Source organism: Lithobates pipiens, unplaced genomic scaffold (genome assembly GCF_037356315.1).
Source record: "Lithobates pipiens isolate NorthernLeopardFrog02 unplaced genomic scaffold, aLitPip1_a1.2 Scaffold_8, whole genome shotgun sequence".
Classification (NCBI taxonomy): Eukaryota; Metazoa; Chordata; class Amphibia; order Anura; family Ranidae; genus Lithobates; species Lithobates pipiens.
In genome coordinates, this window is record NW_027507903.1 from 114,122,229 (window position 1) to 114,138,167 (window position 15,939).

Genomic DNA, 15,939 nt, shown 5'->3' on the forward strand with positions numbered 1-15,939 from the left:
ATTTATTAACCCCTGCCAGACCAGAAAATTACAGCGGTGGGGGGGGACTTATTTTCATTGGAGGATGAAAAAGGCACCGCCAGCCTAGTACTCCATACTCAGTTCTAACACCCAACAACTCCTCCCCAGCTGAGCTGACCCTAGGTATTTTTCAAGGAGCCCCCACCCCCCCGCTAATACTAGTTTGGGATTGGGACACCCCAGACAGCTCCACCTCTCTTCCTCTGTTCCAATTCTAGAATCCTCTAGAAGAAAGAGGGAGGTGACAGTGAGGTGATGCTGCCTGTGTGTCATAGCTGCTACTCTGAGCCATTCCCAGCCCACACAAACCAAAACAAACAGGCCTAGCTTCCAGATATAACTATTCAAATAGTTTATAGTTAATGAACCTCATAGTAGGAATTAATAAAAGTGTCCGAGACAAACTTTATCTCAACTGGAGTGCAACCAATCAGCTTTTACATTTTCATTTGAAAGCTGTGTGAAACAAATGAAAAACAGAATCTGATTTTTTTTTTTTATCAGCAATGGCACAGATTAAGATACTGTAAAACTTGTCACAGATACTTAGCATTAATTTCCCCTATAGCAGGCATGACCAAAGTCCGGCCCACGTTTCTGGTTTCGAATGGCCCGCCTGGTAATTTGGACATATATATCTTTTGTGGCCCCCAACGAATCTCCGAGCACTGGGGCCGCAAAAGTTATATATTCTGGCTGCCTTGGAGGGGACAGGGAGGGGGGCGGGACGAGTGCCGTACATACAAGAGAATTTCCTGTTTCCTGCACTGCCATTGGACAACTGTTCTGTCCATCATAGGAGGTGGGAATTTGTATTAAAGAGGCCGCCGAGAAAACAGGAGCTTCTCCTGTGTGTAATCGGTTGGCGCTCATCCCTCCCCCCTACCTGTCCACTCCAAGGCTGCAGATGGGCATCAGTCAGGCTGCACTGATGACAATGGTGAGTCTGCATTGATGGCAATGGGAGTGCTGCATTCATGGCAATGGTGAGGCTGCATTCACAGCAATGAGGGTGCTGCAATCATGGCAATAGGGGTTCTGCATTCATGGCAATAGGGGTGCTGCATTCATGGCAATAGGGGTGCTGCATTCATGGCACTGGTGAGGCACTGTTTAGGCTGCGTTAATGGGCACTGACCCTTATTTTGCTTCACAGTTCTTTATTTAAAATTTAAGTTTTTTTCCTGAAACTTCCCTCATAAAGTGAAGGTGCGTATTATATGCCGATGAATACAGTATATCCAAATAATATGCCAAATCTCATCTTTTCACCACACAGCCACAAAGGCAGGAGAATTCTTGTTGGGCAGTGTATTAGTGCTCAGACAAATACACTTAGCCCTTGTACACATGGTCGGAGATTCCGACAACCAAATCCGTTGGAGTAATTCCGATGGATTAATTCCGGAAGAGGTCCAGAAATGATGTTGCATACACACGGTCGGACTAAGTTGTCGGAAAATCCGATTGTACATAACGTGATGACGTTATTTCGTTACGATGGGACTACGTTTAGGCTAGTAGCCAATAGCTTTGGTCTAGGAATTTGATCTGAGCATGCGTGGCACTTTGTCCGTCGGAGTAAGCTACACATGATCGGAGTATGTCCGATCGGAGCATTTTGTTGGAAAAATTGGTCCGTCGGATATTCCGACGGAAACAGTCCGATGCAGACCACACACTGTCGGAATATCCAACAAAACGGTCCGATAGGAAACATTCCGACGGAATCTCCGACCGTGTGTACAAGGGCTAAGACCGAATTTCAATGGTTCAAAGAATGTCAGTCAAAATGGTCGGCCCTTTACGCATGTTCACTTGATCAAATCTGGCCCTCTTTGAAAAATTTTTGGAAACCCCTGACCTAAAGTGTTCATGTCAAAAATCTGATGGAGAAGGGATTGAGGTTAAAGCCCATAGTTCAGTACTGAGAATCATGATTGCTACTACCCTATCACTAGTGTTATTAGTGTTATTAGTAAACAATGCTAGCAATTAGACTTGCTACATAACAAAACCCTCTGACCAACTCCATACATACAGAGGGACTTACCAAGTGTCAAACAGATTTAGATTGCAGAGATGCTTAGGACCAATTTACACCTTGTGCTGCTCCTATCCAGGTTCTCTGGATAACTTTAATATGACCGACAATCACATCACAGCCACAAGCGGTATACCAAGTCTAGGAGCAGAGACTAAAAGAACCAGTGTACCCACTCTTCACCAGTACATCTAGAACTAATCACATCATGAGATTAAGGCAAGTTATTGCCCTATTCTGCCGAGGTTTGGTTCTGGGAGGACAGATGCAGAGTGGGGAGACAATATACTGTGAGGGGTTAGCTCGGCAGCGGGTGTGTGTGACCCCCTGGATGGGTTCACAACACAAAATCAGGCACAGCAGACAGCGTTGTAGGTGCAAAAAAAACAAAAGATGCGGTTTATTTCTGCTACATGCAGTGATACATATAACAGCCAAACAAAATAAAACATGAAAATAAATCCTGGTCAGCTTGACCTCTAACTACACACTTAGATTTCCCTGTCTAACAACTGAGAGCAGCCTTGTGCTGCCCCAGTCCCTGTCCCTGTCGTAGAGGTTTGCCACACAGGCGTTAACTCACCGCACAGAACAGGTGTCACACTCCCCAGTCTATACAACACAAAAACTGGTTCCAGGATGGAGCATCTCCCTAAGCATGCTGGGGTTTTTTGTAGAGGTCTTAATGAGCCCACTTACTTCAGCTGGGCTCATTAACTCTTCCCCTCTAATTGTAAAGGTCTGCATAAAGCCTGAATCTAGGGCACACATATTTCCCATCCTGGATACAACCAGGTGACTTTACCTGCTTGCTGCCACAATACTATGCCACCAACATCTATGCCCAACTGCAAGAATAACATCAACTGGTGCACAGGGGCACACAGGACAGCAGTTTGGAACCATAACTTATAAAAGGGAATGTTTTACGACATGATGTGTGATTGGCTGCCCTAGGCCATGGCCTGTGTTGGCTCTGCATAAATCAATCCCTGGAGGCACTTCATGTGCAGCTTTTAAAATGCCAAGGACACCACCTTCCTGAATGGGCAGAAACATTAATAGCACTTTACTGGAATCTGGTACTTTGCATTAACATTTCTTTGTTAAGGGCCATTGCAGTATATTAATCATGCCTAAAAATGTAAATTCTCATTTCATTTGTTTTTTGTTATTTTTTTGTGTGTTTTTTTTTTTTTTAGATGATCACGTTTTCATAGTTTGATGCTGAGCCTTTATCCACATGTAAAGATTTGTAAGCAGTGCGCACACAATGTGCTGCACTGCATACAGTTGAATGAAATGTCATTAACCACATGCCGATCAGTGTGCGATGATGTACGTCGGCACAATGGCACAGCTGGGCAAATGGGCGTACAGGTACGTCCCCTTTAAATTGCGGCATTGTGGGCATGCACACCCGTCGCGTACTCCGTGATCATGGCCGTGGGTCGCGTGGACTCATTGAAGACAAGGCATTTCCCTGTTCTGCCTAGCAACATGATCTACTGCTCCCTGTCATGGGGAGCAGTGATCTCTGTCATGTTCTTGTGAGACACTCCCCCCACAGTTAGAATCACTCCCTAGGATACACTTAACCCCTTGATCGCCCCTAGTGTTTAACCCCTTCCCTGCCAGTGTCATTTACACAGTAATCAGTGCATTTTTATAGCACTGATCACTGTATTAATGCAAATGGTCCCAAAATAGTGTTAAAAAGTGTCCGATGTGTCCGCCATAATGTCGCAGTCATGATAAAAATTGCAGATTGCACTAACTAATAAAAAAAAAAATGAGTGTTATTGAATGTTATTTATTATAGAAAAAAAGTAAAAAATATTGCTTTTTTTTTTCAAAATTGACGCTCTATGTTTGTTTATAGCGTGAAAAAATAAAAACCGCAGACGTGATCAAATACCACCAAAAGAAAGCTCTATTTGTGGGACAAAAAGGACGTCAATTTTGTTTGGGTGCAACATCACACGACCGCGCAATTGTCAGTTAAAGCGATGCAGAGCCAAAAAGTGCTCTGGTGAGGAAAGGGGAAAATCCTTCTGGGGCTAAAGTGGTTCAAGTGGTTGTAAACTTCAGGACATGAAATACAAACAAAGCATATCCTTCTACAGTGTGTACTTGTCTCAATTAAAGAGGAAGTAAACCCTGATGGGTTTTACTTCCTCTTTTGCTCCCTGTATAGCCTGCAAATTAAAAGCATAATGGGCTAGTATGCATCTCATACTAGCCCATTATGTGACACTTACCTGCAAAAGAATCCAGCGATGTCCCCTGTGTAAGCAGCGTCCATCTTCAAGCCCCTCTTCCTTCCAGGCCGCGGACCATGGCTCTGTGATTCGCTGGAGCTGCATGCGCACAGTAACAGCACAAGCTAGGGAAGAAACGGCACAGAGTTTAGTTTCTTCCCCGTGCATGCGCCGTTCACTTTATCGGTGGACTACAAGTGAAATATCTCCTAAATGGAACACGTTTAGGAGATATTTCCACTACCTATAGGTAAGCCTTATTCTAGGCTTACCTATAGGTAGAAGTCCCAAAAAAGGGTTTACAACCACTTTAAGAGCACTAAGTGTAATTTCTGTCTGCTGCTTCGTTCCTCTGCTATCTGCATGAATCACTTCTGACAAGTTTTCTTGACACCAAAAGAAAAAAAATGACGGGAGGGATCTGCAGCTAATTGACAGCCTCAGCTCTGTTCCTGTGCGCTGTGTGAAGGGGGGGTCCCTTCCCTCCAATCAGCTGTCAGAGCTCTGCTCACCGAGTGTAATTTCAGCTCTCTGCCCCCTTTTTATCTGACCGCTCAGACAAGCTTTGTAACGCTTCATGTTTTGATAATGTAAGCAAACGCCTGCTTTCAATGCCAGTGTGAAATATGCCTTAAAGCAAATTAGGTACTGAATATCATTTACAGAATTTATTGTTTTACTGCCTAGCTGTACAGTATCTTATTTCTCACTAAATTACATTTTACAATAATGTGTGCTATTAATTCAATGAACAGACAGAAGATTATTGCACTCAAACAAGTGCATACTTTTAAAATGTTGCTCTTCTGTATCTCATGAATAGGAGTTGGCAAACTATCGGCTGGCAATGCAGCGTATGGCAGATGACATCATTACTCTTCGCCGTCAGATGAGTGGACTGGAGGCAGAAAACAGTGCTCTTCGTAGTGAACGTAGCCTAAACGAAGATCTGGGACGCACCCTCCTCAGTGACACAGATATTGATGTCATGACCAAAGCTGAATTAGCTGACCGATTGGGTAACCAAGTTTTTTTAGTTTTTTTCGTTAAGCATGCATTTAGCTTTCACCTTGTTCTATTTTAGTGTTTTCCAAAACAATTTTAAGTGCATTCCTTACCAATTTTAATCAAATCTGGTCAATTAGTAAACATTTTACATACATAGCAAACGCATCCACTATATTACCAAAAGTATTGGGATGCCTGCCTTTACATGCACATGGACTTTAATGGCCTCCCAATTAGTCCATAGGGTTCAATGTTGTGTTGGCAATCCCTGTAACAGCTTCAACTCTTCTGGGAAGGCCATCCACAAGGTTTAGGAGTCTCCGCTCTAATTTATCCTAAAGGTGTTCTATCGGATTGACGTCAGGACTCTGTGCGGGCCACTTAAGTTTCTCCACCCCAAACTCACTTATCCATGTCTTTATGGACCTTGTTTGTGCACTGGTGCACAGTCATGTTATTCCCACAAAGTTGGGAGCATCAAATTGTCCAAAAATGTCTTGGTATGCTGATGCCTTAAACAAGGGTCTCCAAACTATGGCCCTCCAGTTTTTTAGGAACTACAATTCCCATCATGCCTAGTCATGTCTGTGAGAGGCAGAGTTTTACAATGACTCATGGGAAGTGTAGTTCCAGCTGGAGGGCCGGAGTTTGGAGAGCCCTGCCTTAAGAGTTCCCTGGAATTAAGGGGCCAAGCCCAAACACACTCCATAATCCCCCCTCCAACAAATAATTTGGACCAGTGCACAAAGAAAAGTCCATAAAGACATGGATGAGCGAGTTTGGGATGGAGGAACTTGATGGCCTGTACAGAGTCCTGACCTCAACCCGATTAAACACTTTTTGGATGAATTAGAGCGGAGACTTTATTTAGCTAAAGCTTACAAAAGCATCACTTTTTCAAGTGCCTTTTAAATGTAAATGAAATGTGTGTTTTTTTTGTGTTATTTTTTTTTTTTTTTACCAAACTGTTTATGTTCAGTTTTAAGAGAGGGATGAATTTGTTTGCATCAGCTTGCAACATCCATGCACAGTCTAGAAAGGTGTGTAAAAGATGTTGGACCTGAGAATCTCTTTCACAAAGTTCTAATGACATGCGCATTAACTTATGCAATACATTACAAATGTCTTCTTTTGCACGGTTTCTAATTCCTCCAAATAAAAGCTGAAAAATGAGTTTTGCTGGTTGGCTTATATACAGATTTTTTTTCTATAACAGTATACAGTTATATCATGAAAGAGTGTGCCCGTTTTGCAAATGCAGGTGGGCAGAGAATAAAGTTTATTTCCTTTTTCTTCCCCTCATAGTGACTCTCAAACAGAAATTAGCAAGTGAAACATCGGAGCTGCGCGGTATGAGAGACCGGGTCCAGCAGCTGCAGAATGAATTAGTCAGGGTAAGCAATGCAATGTCATTTGTCAGAGATCCAATGGACAACCAAAGAGGGCTGCCATGCCCAGCTGCACCCAGTCTATTGATTACAGATGAAAGGTCAGCAGACATAGGTAAGGTTTGGATTTCCTGATTCAACTAGGGTTGCCACCTTCTCTTCAAACCAAACCCGAACACTTTTGCAGCACAGGGCAACTTTTTATTTTATTTTTTTAGTGTAAACACTATAAGATTATAAAAGACCTGGGATACATTTGGGTGCCCCAAAGAGAGTAGTAATGTAGTGGGTGTGGACAAATTTCTCTTGCCGACATTATCACCCCACCCTTCAGTTAAATATGCCCCCAAACAGCTGCCCGCAACAGATTTGTGTATGACTATCTCGTTTACTTGATGAGCCACAGCCTGGTCTAAAAAATGTGCCCGGTTTTCAGGTGGACTGAAACCCGGACACATGATTCAAAACCTGAACTGTCCAGGTGAATCCTGGACAGGTGGCAACCCTAGATTCAACTCATAGAGATTGTAGGGGTTGACATTTAAAACAATTCACCATACGCATAGATCTGAGAAATTCAGAAATGCAGTACAGACACAATAACAGAAAAACAATAGGGCCGCCAACTAACAAATGTCATTGTGGCTGTGCAGGCTAGAAAGCCAGCACTAGCATCTATGAAACAAAGGCATCAACTACTCCATTAGCACAAAAAGTGAAAGATGTAAATGCTATAAGCTTAAATGATAAATAACCATAAAATAGTCAGCATATTCCTTATAGCAAGAGCTAAATTAGAGTATTTTAAAATCCTTCAATGAGATACTGCTACTCAGACAATGAGGTCTATACGGTACTACCGCAGTAGTAGATGAAGGTTGGGGTTCATCCACAGACTGCCTGCGTTGACTCAGGTGCTCATTCCAACCATCATTTGCATCAGACATTGACATGGGGAGGACTAAAAAGATACTTTCCATTAAAGGGCAAGTGATGTCCCAGGAATGTAGTCAAAGTGTCCAATGCATGTACATAGACAGTGACACCACACCATGTGAGACACAAGTTTAGATGCTTGTTAGAGGTCTTCACAGTTAAATCACAGAACTTCAGACATTTGTTCCAAAAGCTGCCTTCTAACATATCAAAGCCTCGGTGCCAACATAGAATGGATAATCACTCAGTTAATTCAAAGTAAGTCCTAAATAGGGAGTTCAATTGTCTGTCAGTGAAATGCTTATGGTAAGAGCGCCATCAATCTGTTTGATGGCATGCTTGTTAACCACTTTCAGACCGGACCAATTTGCTGGTCAAAGACCAGACCACTTTTTGCGATTCGGCACTGCGTCGCTTTAACTGACAATTGCGCGGTCGTGTGACGTGGCTCCCAAACAAAATTGATGTCCTTTTTTTCCCACAAATAGAGCTTTCTTTTGGTGGTATTTGATCACCCCTGCGGTTTTTATTTTTTGCGCTATAAACAAAAATAGAGCGTCAATTTTGAAAAAAACGCATTATTTTTTACTTTTTGTTATAATAAATATCCCCCAAAAATATATAAAAAAACATTTTTTTCCCTCAGTTTAGACCGATACGTATTCTTCTACATATTTTTGGTAAAAAAAATCGCAATAAGTGATTATTGATTGCTTTGATTATAGTTATATATACAAAATAGGGATAGTTTTATAGCATTTTTATTAATAATTTTTTATTATTTTTTTTTACTAGTTATGGCGGCGATCAGCGATTTTTATTGTGACTGCGACATTGTGGGGGACCCATCGGACATTTTTGACACATTTTTGGGACCATTGTCATTTATACAGTAATCACTGCTATATAAATGTAGTGATTCCTGTGTAAATGACACTGGCAGTGAAGGGGTTAACCAGTGGGTGGCAGTGTAGGGGTTAACCAGTGGGTGGCAGTGTAGGGGTTAAGTGTTCCTAGGGGTGTGTTACTAACTGTGGGGGGGTTGGGCTTTCATTTAGTGAACACTGATCTCTGCTCCAATCACATGGAGCAGAGATCAGCGTCACTAGTTGCTAGGCAGAATGGAGAAATGTTGTTTACAACGGCACTTCTCCATTTGGCCGCTCCGTGAGACGATCGCGGGGGTGCCTGCGGCGATAGAGTCCGCGGGTCCCGCGACCGGACTCACGGGGGTTCCGACCAGCGCGGGAGCGCGCCGCCGGCGGCGCGCCCGATGGCAGGGTGGCAAATTTAAAGGGACGTACATGTACTCCCATTTGCCTGCCCGTGCCATTCTGTTGACGTACATCGTCGTGTGCTGGTCGGCAAGTGGTTAAAGGTGTTTGACTGGAGTGTCTACATTGGGCAGAGACCACTTAGCAGTAAATTCCCCTTAAAATGGAAATAGGTCTTAGGGATGGGCCTAAGAGTCTATAGGATGTTTCCTGTTTTAGTGGTAAAATGTTTTAAATATCCAGTGTAGTGGGAATGTCTTTTTTACTTTAAGAACTCTAAAAGACCCTAGGTCCAGAAAAGCAGCCTGATTCCCTCAGTGCAGGGTAGAAAATACTACATCAATAAGGTTAGAAAGAGCTGAATCTGAATCAGAGTTGGTAATAAGGCCTTAGGCACATTTACAAATGAAGGCCCAATAGCTTCAGAATTAGACTCTGGTGTATGTGGTTTGCTTAGAGCTCCTGCAAGCAGATTGCTCCATTTCACAAACTGGATATAGATATGAGGTCTTGTGGACACAGGATAGGCCTCAGCCTCACCTGGCAGGGCTACAGAAGATGCCAATGAGGACAACATTATCATAATGGTGGTCCCAAGAACTAAGATATCAGTTCTTTTTGAGGATACCTAGAAATTGTCTCTAAAAGTAGAATAGGAGTATGGGCTGAGGTTAACCATTGCAGCAGGACCAGGGTTGCCAACCACCAGTAAATTTACTGACAGTTTTTAAAAATCTGTGATTTTTTTTACAACTGCCAGTAAATATCAGGGGCTGATAATTTCATGCTGTGTTGACTTTTTAAGTGTAAATCAAGCAAATTACTTTGTTATAGGTATTGCAAGTGTTTCCATACCTAGTTTATACTGTTCAAATATTCACTGTGTTTGTTTTCAATAGGAGTTCTGTACTTTATCAGGTTACCAGTAAAAAATGCGCTCCGCCAGTAAATTTTCCATGTTTTGTCAGTAAAAAATGCTGCAGGAGGTTGGCAACCCTGAGCAGGACTGTCCCCAGTGTGTCTTTGAAAACACATGTTGCTTTACATAGTAGAAAACAACTGGGCCTGAGATGAGGCAAGGCCTTGCATGCTTAAAAACTTGAGCAGCAGGTGCTGATTAGGGTAGCAGGTGACCAGAGGTGGCCAAGTGTGGTAGAATTTTGGCTGTATGCTATGCACACAGCCACATCTATTGTGCTCATATAAGCACCCATTTCCGTCTTAATGATATAATACTTTACCTATCAACCCACTCATCCAAGTAATCAGAGATCACCAGGGGTCAAGTCCTGGGGAAAAATGTGTGGGAACTCCCACCCAAGATCCACTCCCCCACCAAAAAAAATAAAAAAATATACGCTCATATGCATATATATTTCACAGAAAATACAGTGCAACATTTATTGTAAAGTGCCAGTTTACAAAAACAAAATAAGTTAACTGTCAAACTAACAGAATAATCACCACAAGAACGGAGGGGGACAGCAGAACGGAGGGGGACAGCAGAACGGAGAGAGAAAGCAGAACGGAGGGGGAAAGCAGAACGGAGGGGGACATGGAGGAAAACTGGAGGGGAACAGTACAGAACGGAGGGGGACAGTAGCAGAACGTAGGGGGACAGCAGAATGGAGGGGGACACGGAGGAAAACTGGAGGGGGACAGCAGCAGAACGGAGGGGGAGTGGGTGACAGCAGCAGAACGGAGGGGGGGTGGGGGACATCAGCAGAACGGAGGGGGAGTGGGGGACAGCAGCAGAATGTGTAACTGTCACTGTCACTGTAACTAACACTGGAAGTTTGTCAATGACTCTGGCGGGCAGCAAACTCGCGGTGGACCTCGTGGGCGGGAGGACTCGGAGGTTCAGCTCAGGAGAGGAGAAGTTGAACTGGAGAAGTCTGGCAGCTCAGAGTTGGGCTGCACTGCTGGCAATGTGCTACAGCGGCTGCGGGAGTAGTTGGCGGGGGCCCTGGGACTGTCTGGCACTGACTGAGTAGTGGGTACAGGCTGTATTCTTACCAGCAGTAAGTGTGGCTCTGTCTGTGTGATGTCTGTTGCTGGCTGCTCTCCCTCAAAGGCACTGCTCAGCCTAGCAACCAGTTACTCAGGCATGTGCAGGACGGGCTGCTAACGGGAACTGAGTTCATGTTGTGGAAAAAGTACAGGAACTCCGTTCCCATGCGTTCCCGCAGGACTTGAGCCCTGGACATCACCAGCATTCCTACATCCTCATCTCAGCCTGGCTGCTTCTCGGCAGTCCCCTCTGGTTCCCCATTAAATAGACATCACCAGCATGCTTAAAAACTTGAGCAGCAGGTGCTGATTAGGGTAGCAGGTGACCAGAGGTGGCCAAGTCACTGTAGGTGGGCAGTGGAAAGAGACTGGAGATGGGATAATCCATGAGGTGCTTAAGCAGCAAGATGGTGCTTTTTCTAGGATAAATGGCAGAAGAAAGGGTGTGGAGCTTGCGTGCATTACACTACATGATAATGATAGCCATTACCGGGGTAAGATGGCAGTGGCAGGAATTTTTAGAATAGCGCTCAATGACAACAACTATGAAGTAGCTCCCAGCCTGACTGGCCTTCAGAGACTGGGTCACATTAGAGGCTGTGCCACATTTCTGGACCTGGACAGCAGTCTACAGATATCTGGAAAGTGCAACAATGCAGAGTGCCCAGTACCCAAATGTCATATTTCAGGCTAGCCCTTCAATCTCCCAATTCAGCAGGGTCTGGGAACAGCCTCCAAAGTTTTTTCCGAGGGTACAATAATCCAGATAGCTGCTGTGTAGAGCCTGTCTTGATTGAAGTCACCGGAAAAAAAAATCTATAGTGTACTGACTGAGTATCTTGACTGAAGAAGCAATACAATGAAACATCAGGGATAAAAAAATATAGATAGATGGTTTTCTCTGCAAAACTAAGGAAAATGTGTCCAACTTCCTAGAACACTAGCAAAAAACTGAAGCCAATTTAATGCTTCATGTCTGCCAGTTTTCCGACCTCCTGTGCAACCTGACTTTTTAGGAATTTCTACAATTTCTGTGTCCCTCAATGTACAATAAAGACATTTCTCATTTTCCCTTACTTTCTGTTTTGATAACAATGGTCACCAGAACAAATAAAGGGGTGGACCAGGAGGGACACACAAACATAAAAAAAAGTTTTACATTTTTTGTACAGTTTAAGTAATAATGTTATTCTTGATTCCCCCAGCAATATGAGAAATGTCTCAGCTAATTAATACTATTGAGGGTGTTCATTTTGTGTGGAGTCTTTTGAACAGCTGCTCTCTAATGTTATCAGCAGCGAACAGCCCTGAAATAACTGGAGCAAATGACAAGGTTTTTGTCTGCGCTGTAGTTTATGAGCTCTGGAGCTTTGTTATGTCTTGGCCAATAACCAGCTTATACACCAGTGCAAGTCAATAAGAATCTCATTATAAATAATTCAGCGCTTTGCCTTTACAGGAGAATGAACTCACATGGAATTCAGTGTATCTGTCTATTCTCAGCAAACTTTGTTATCTTAGCATTATGTATTGCTTGTGTTGTTTTCCAGAGAAATGATCGGGAGAAGGAACTTCTCCTACTGCAAAGAGCACACCAACAGCAGCAGACTGTGCTAAACCAATACCACCAGAAAATGGGACGGGCTAAAAGTTTACAGGACACTGTGCGGAAGCAGGAGAAGGTGAGGCACCTGGGTTAAGATGCAGGCTTAGTATATATCGGTGGCAGCTGGTGTTTTTTTGAGTGGGGGCAAAAAAAACCCTTCGGTCGTCCGGAACCTCCCGTGGTCGGTCATTCAGCTCCGAACTTACCCCTTCTAGGTTACGGGCGGCCTTCGCTCCTTTGGGCGGTGGACAGCGGCTTCCACCGTGTCCCCTTCTCCTCTGCATCACGGCGGCTTCCGCTGTGTGTCTCCTCTCTCCTCCTCCTAGGCTTCCAATAGGATCACCTGTCCTTTCAGTCAATAGGGTGATGGGTCGCTATTGTCACACAACTGAGTGGGCTCAGGTCGCAGTGCGCTGTGCCCCGAGCCCACCCTTTTTTGAGCCTATTAGTGTCTCTGGCTCTAATCACGTGCTTCAAAAAAAACCTATTGAAATCCATCCGGCGCCCTGCATGTAGATTAGGGGGCCGGACACATGCATGGGGAGGAAGCGCCCCTGTGCCCCTTATGGACAGGCTGCCGCTGTTTTATATATATATAAAATATACACACACACACAAATTCAGGGACAATATCATCCATGTACAGTCTATATACACTCCTTGCTTCCTTCGGCACACTTGCCGAATTTCAGCTGCCACACTGCCTTTGGACTGACAAAGCACTCATTTAGATTTAGAGCAAACGCCTGTTATAGGCAGGAACCTGAGGCCCCTTTAAATGTGTAGCACTATTTCAATGGCCAGCTTCATCACTCCTGTGGCTACTGATCACAGCACCACCTCTTCAGGCACTCCCAGTTTGCCTGGCTGTAGCTGCCCCTTTCACTAGCCCTCCTGGCTACTTCTCCACAGTCCTCCCAGACTGACACACTCTCTCTCCACAGTCCTCCCAGACTGTTCACTCACCAACCCTCCCTACTGACTTCTCAGGAGATCACCTGGATGCGCGGACCTGCTTCTGCTGTCCTCTGTGTTGTATAGGGTCCTTCCATCACCTGAGCCCCAGGCCTGAGGTCACCCTCCCCCCCAGACTAGGGGGCACCCTCACGGGCCACTGACAGCCTCCTCGGCACTCCTTCTCCATCTTCCACCCAACTGCCCCCTGCTGACCTGACCCATGAGTATTTGTGAGGGGGCCTGCCCCCTGCCAGCCTATTTTTCTGGGGATTGGCTAGGGTCCTCATCAATACTCTAAGTAGCTCCTCCTGGACTCCACCCTCTACTTCTGGAAGCTTCTCCAAGGCTCCAGAAAGCAGGGGCAGTCACCAGACATGTGGCTTGCTGAGTCATTCAGACTCCGAGTCACTCTGCCCTGACCCAGATTCAATCCAGGCCTGGCTCTCAGCCAGGCCACATTTTTCTACACTACTAACTATGTACACCTAATCTAGCACACTAAAGTTTTTTTTTTCTCCCTGTCAGGAGAGCAGCCGCTTGGCTCTTCTCTACTCACATCTATTAGACGCGAGTGAGGAACAGCCGATCAACGGCTCTTCCTGTTTACATCTTGATCAACCGTGATTGGACATGGCTGACCATTTGTCAGAGGCTCTTTACCGACATCGTAGTTGCGGTGTGTCAGTCTGACACGCCGCAACAACGATCGCCGCAATGTGTGCCCTCGGGGGCGTGCAGCGGCTTGATATCCTAAAAGACGTCATATGACATCTGGTTAGGATATCGCAACCACTTTGCTGACGTCATTTTGTTATATGGCGGGTGGCAAGTGGTTAATGGAATGGAAAATTTATGTTGCACTGGTGGCTACTGCCTTAGGTCAAATGTTCCACAGCCATAATTTTCCAGTGCTGGGGGTGTTAATGCAAGCCATTGGACCTGTCATAGACACTTGTCAAGGATGCCTGCCCTTTACACACCCCTCCTCCATTCATAGAAGTTGAACTATAGCTTCCATCAATGAAAGGGGCTATATGAACTGAAGAGGCGGACCTTTCATTCATGCACCTCCTCTATTCACAGAACACTTTGGGGTTGATTTACTAATGCCAAATAGACTGTGCACTTTGCAATTGCAGTTGCTATAGAGCTTAGTAAATTAGGTAAAACTTCATTTTACAAGGAATACCCAATTACATGCAAGGAAAAGCAGAGCATTTTTACTTGCACATGATTGGATGATGGAAGTCAGCAGAGCGCCTCATTTACTTTACTTTTGAGTAACTGCACTTGCTGAATGCAACTGTGCTTGTAAAGTGCACTATGTGTCTATTTGCTTTTAGTAAATCAACAGAAATAAAGCGTTACTAGATCTACTGATTACCAACGATACAGACCTGATCACACATGTGGAAATACGGGGCAATTTAGGAAACAGCGATTACAGGTCAATTGACTTCAGTATAAATCACACAAATAGGAAACATAAGGGAAATACAAAGCCACTGAATTTGAAAAGCGCCAGCTTCCCTAAACTACGAACCTTGCTAGAAGGCATAAATTGGGATAAAATCTTAGGAACAAAGAACACGGAGGAGAGATGGGTTCGCTTTAAGAGCATATTAAATAAGGGCATTAGCCTGTGCATCCCATTTGGTAATAAATTTAAAAGAGCAAACAAAAGTCATGGGTGGCCTAACTCCAATGTAAAAATGCATATAAAAGCAAAAGAGGAGGCCTTCAAAAAATAAAAGGTTGAGGGATCATCATCAGCATTTAGACTTTATAAAGAATGCAACAAGAAACGTAAGGGTGCAATAAGGGCAGCTAAGATAGAACACGAAAGACACATAGCGGAGGAGAGCAAAAAAGAAATCCCAAGAAATTCTTTAAGTATGTAAACAGTAAAAAAGGGAGGACAGACCATATTGGTCCCATAAAGGTTACAGGTCTGGTTACAAAGGATGGGGAGATGGTGAATTTATTCTTCTCCTCAGTCTTCACGAGGGAATTGGGGTGCTTCAGTAACCAAAACAGCAGTGATTATCCTTGTGACATATCACAGGAAGCACCCTCATGGCTAACAGAAGACAGAATTAGAATTAGACTTGGGAAACTTAGACTTAATAAATCCCTGGGATTGGATGGCTTGCACCCGAGGGTACTTAGGGAACTCAGTCAAGTAATTGCCAGACCATTATTCCTAATTTTTACTGACAGTCTGACTGGAATGGTAGCAGTGGATTAGAGACAAGCCAATGTAGCATCAATATTTAAAAAGGGCCCAAAATACATCCCTGGGAATTACAGACCAGTTAGCCTAACATCAATAGTATGCAAGCTCTTGGGGGGATGTTAAGGGACTACATACAAGATTTTAGTAATGAAAACTGTATCATTAGCAGTAATTGGGGCGGTCAGCATAACAGGCAAT

At 44.2% G+C, this 15,939-nt stretch overlaps 1 protein-coding gene across 1 annotated transcript in view; it reads left to right on the forward strand.

The window, feature by feature from the left end:
• Positions 1-15,939, forward strand: part of CCDC33 (coiled-coil domain containing 33) — a 214,027-nt gene that overhangs the window by 170,123 nt on the left and 27,965 nt on the right. The window contains exons 16-18 of the mRNA XM_077472696.1: positions 5,150-5,345; positions 6,640-6,728; positions 12,493-12,624. Of these exons, the coding sequence (XP_077328822.1) occupies positions 5,150-5,345; positions 6,640-6,728; positions 12,493-12,624 (417 nt within the window). The remainder of the gene's footprint in view (positions 1-5,149; positions 5,346-6,639; positions 6,729-12,492; positions 12,625-15,939) is intronic.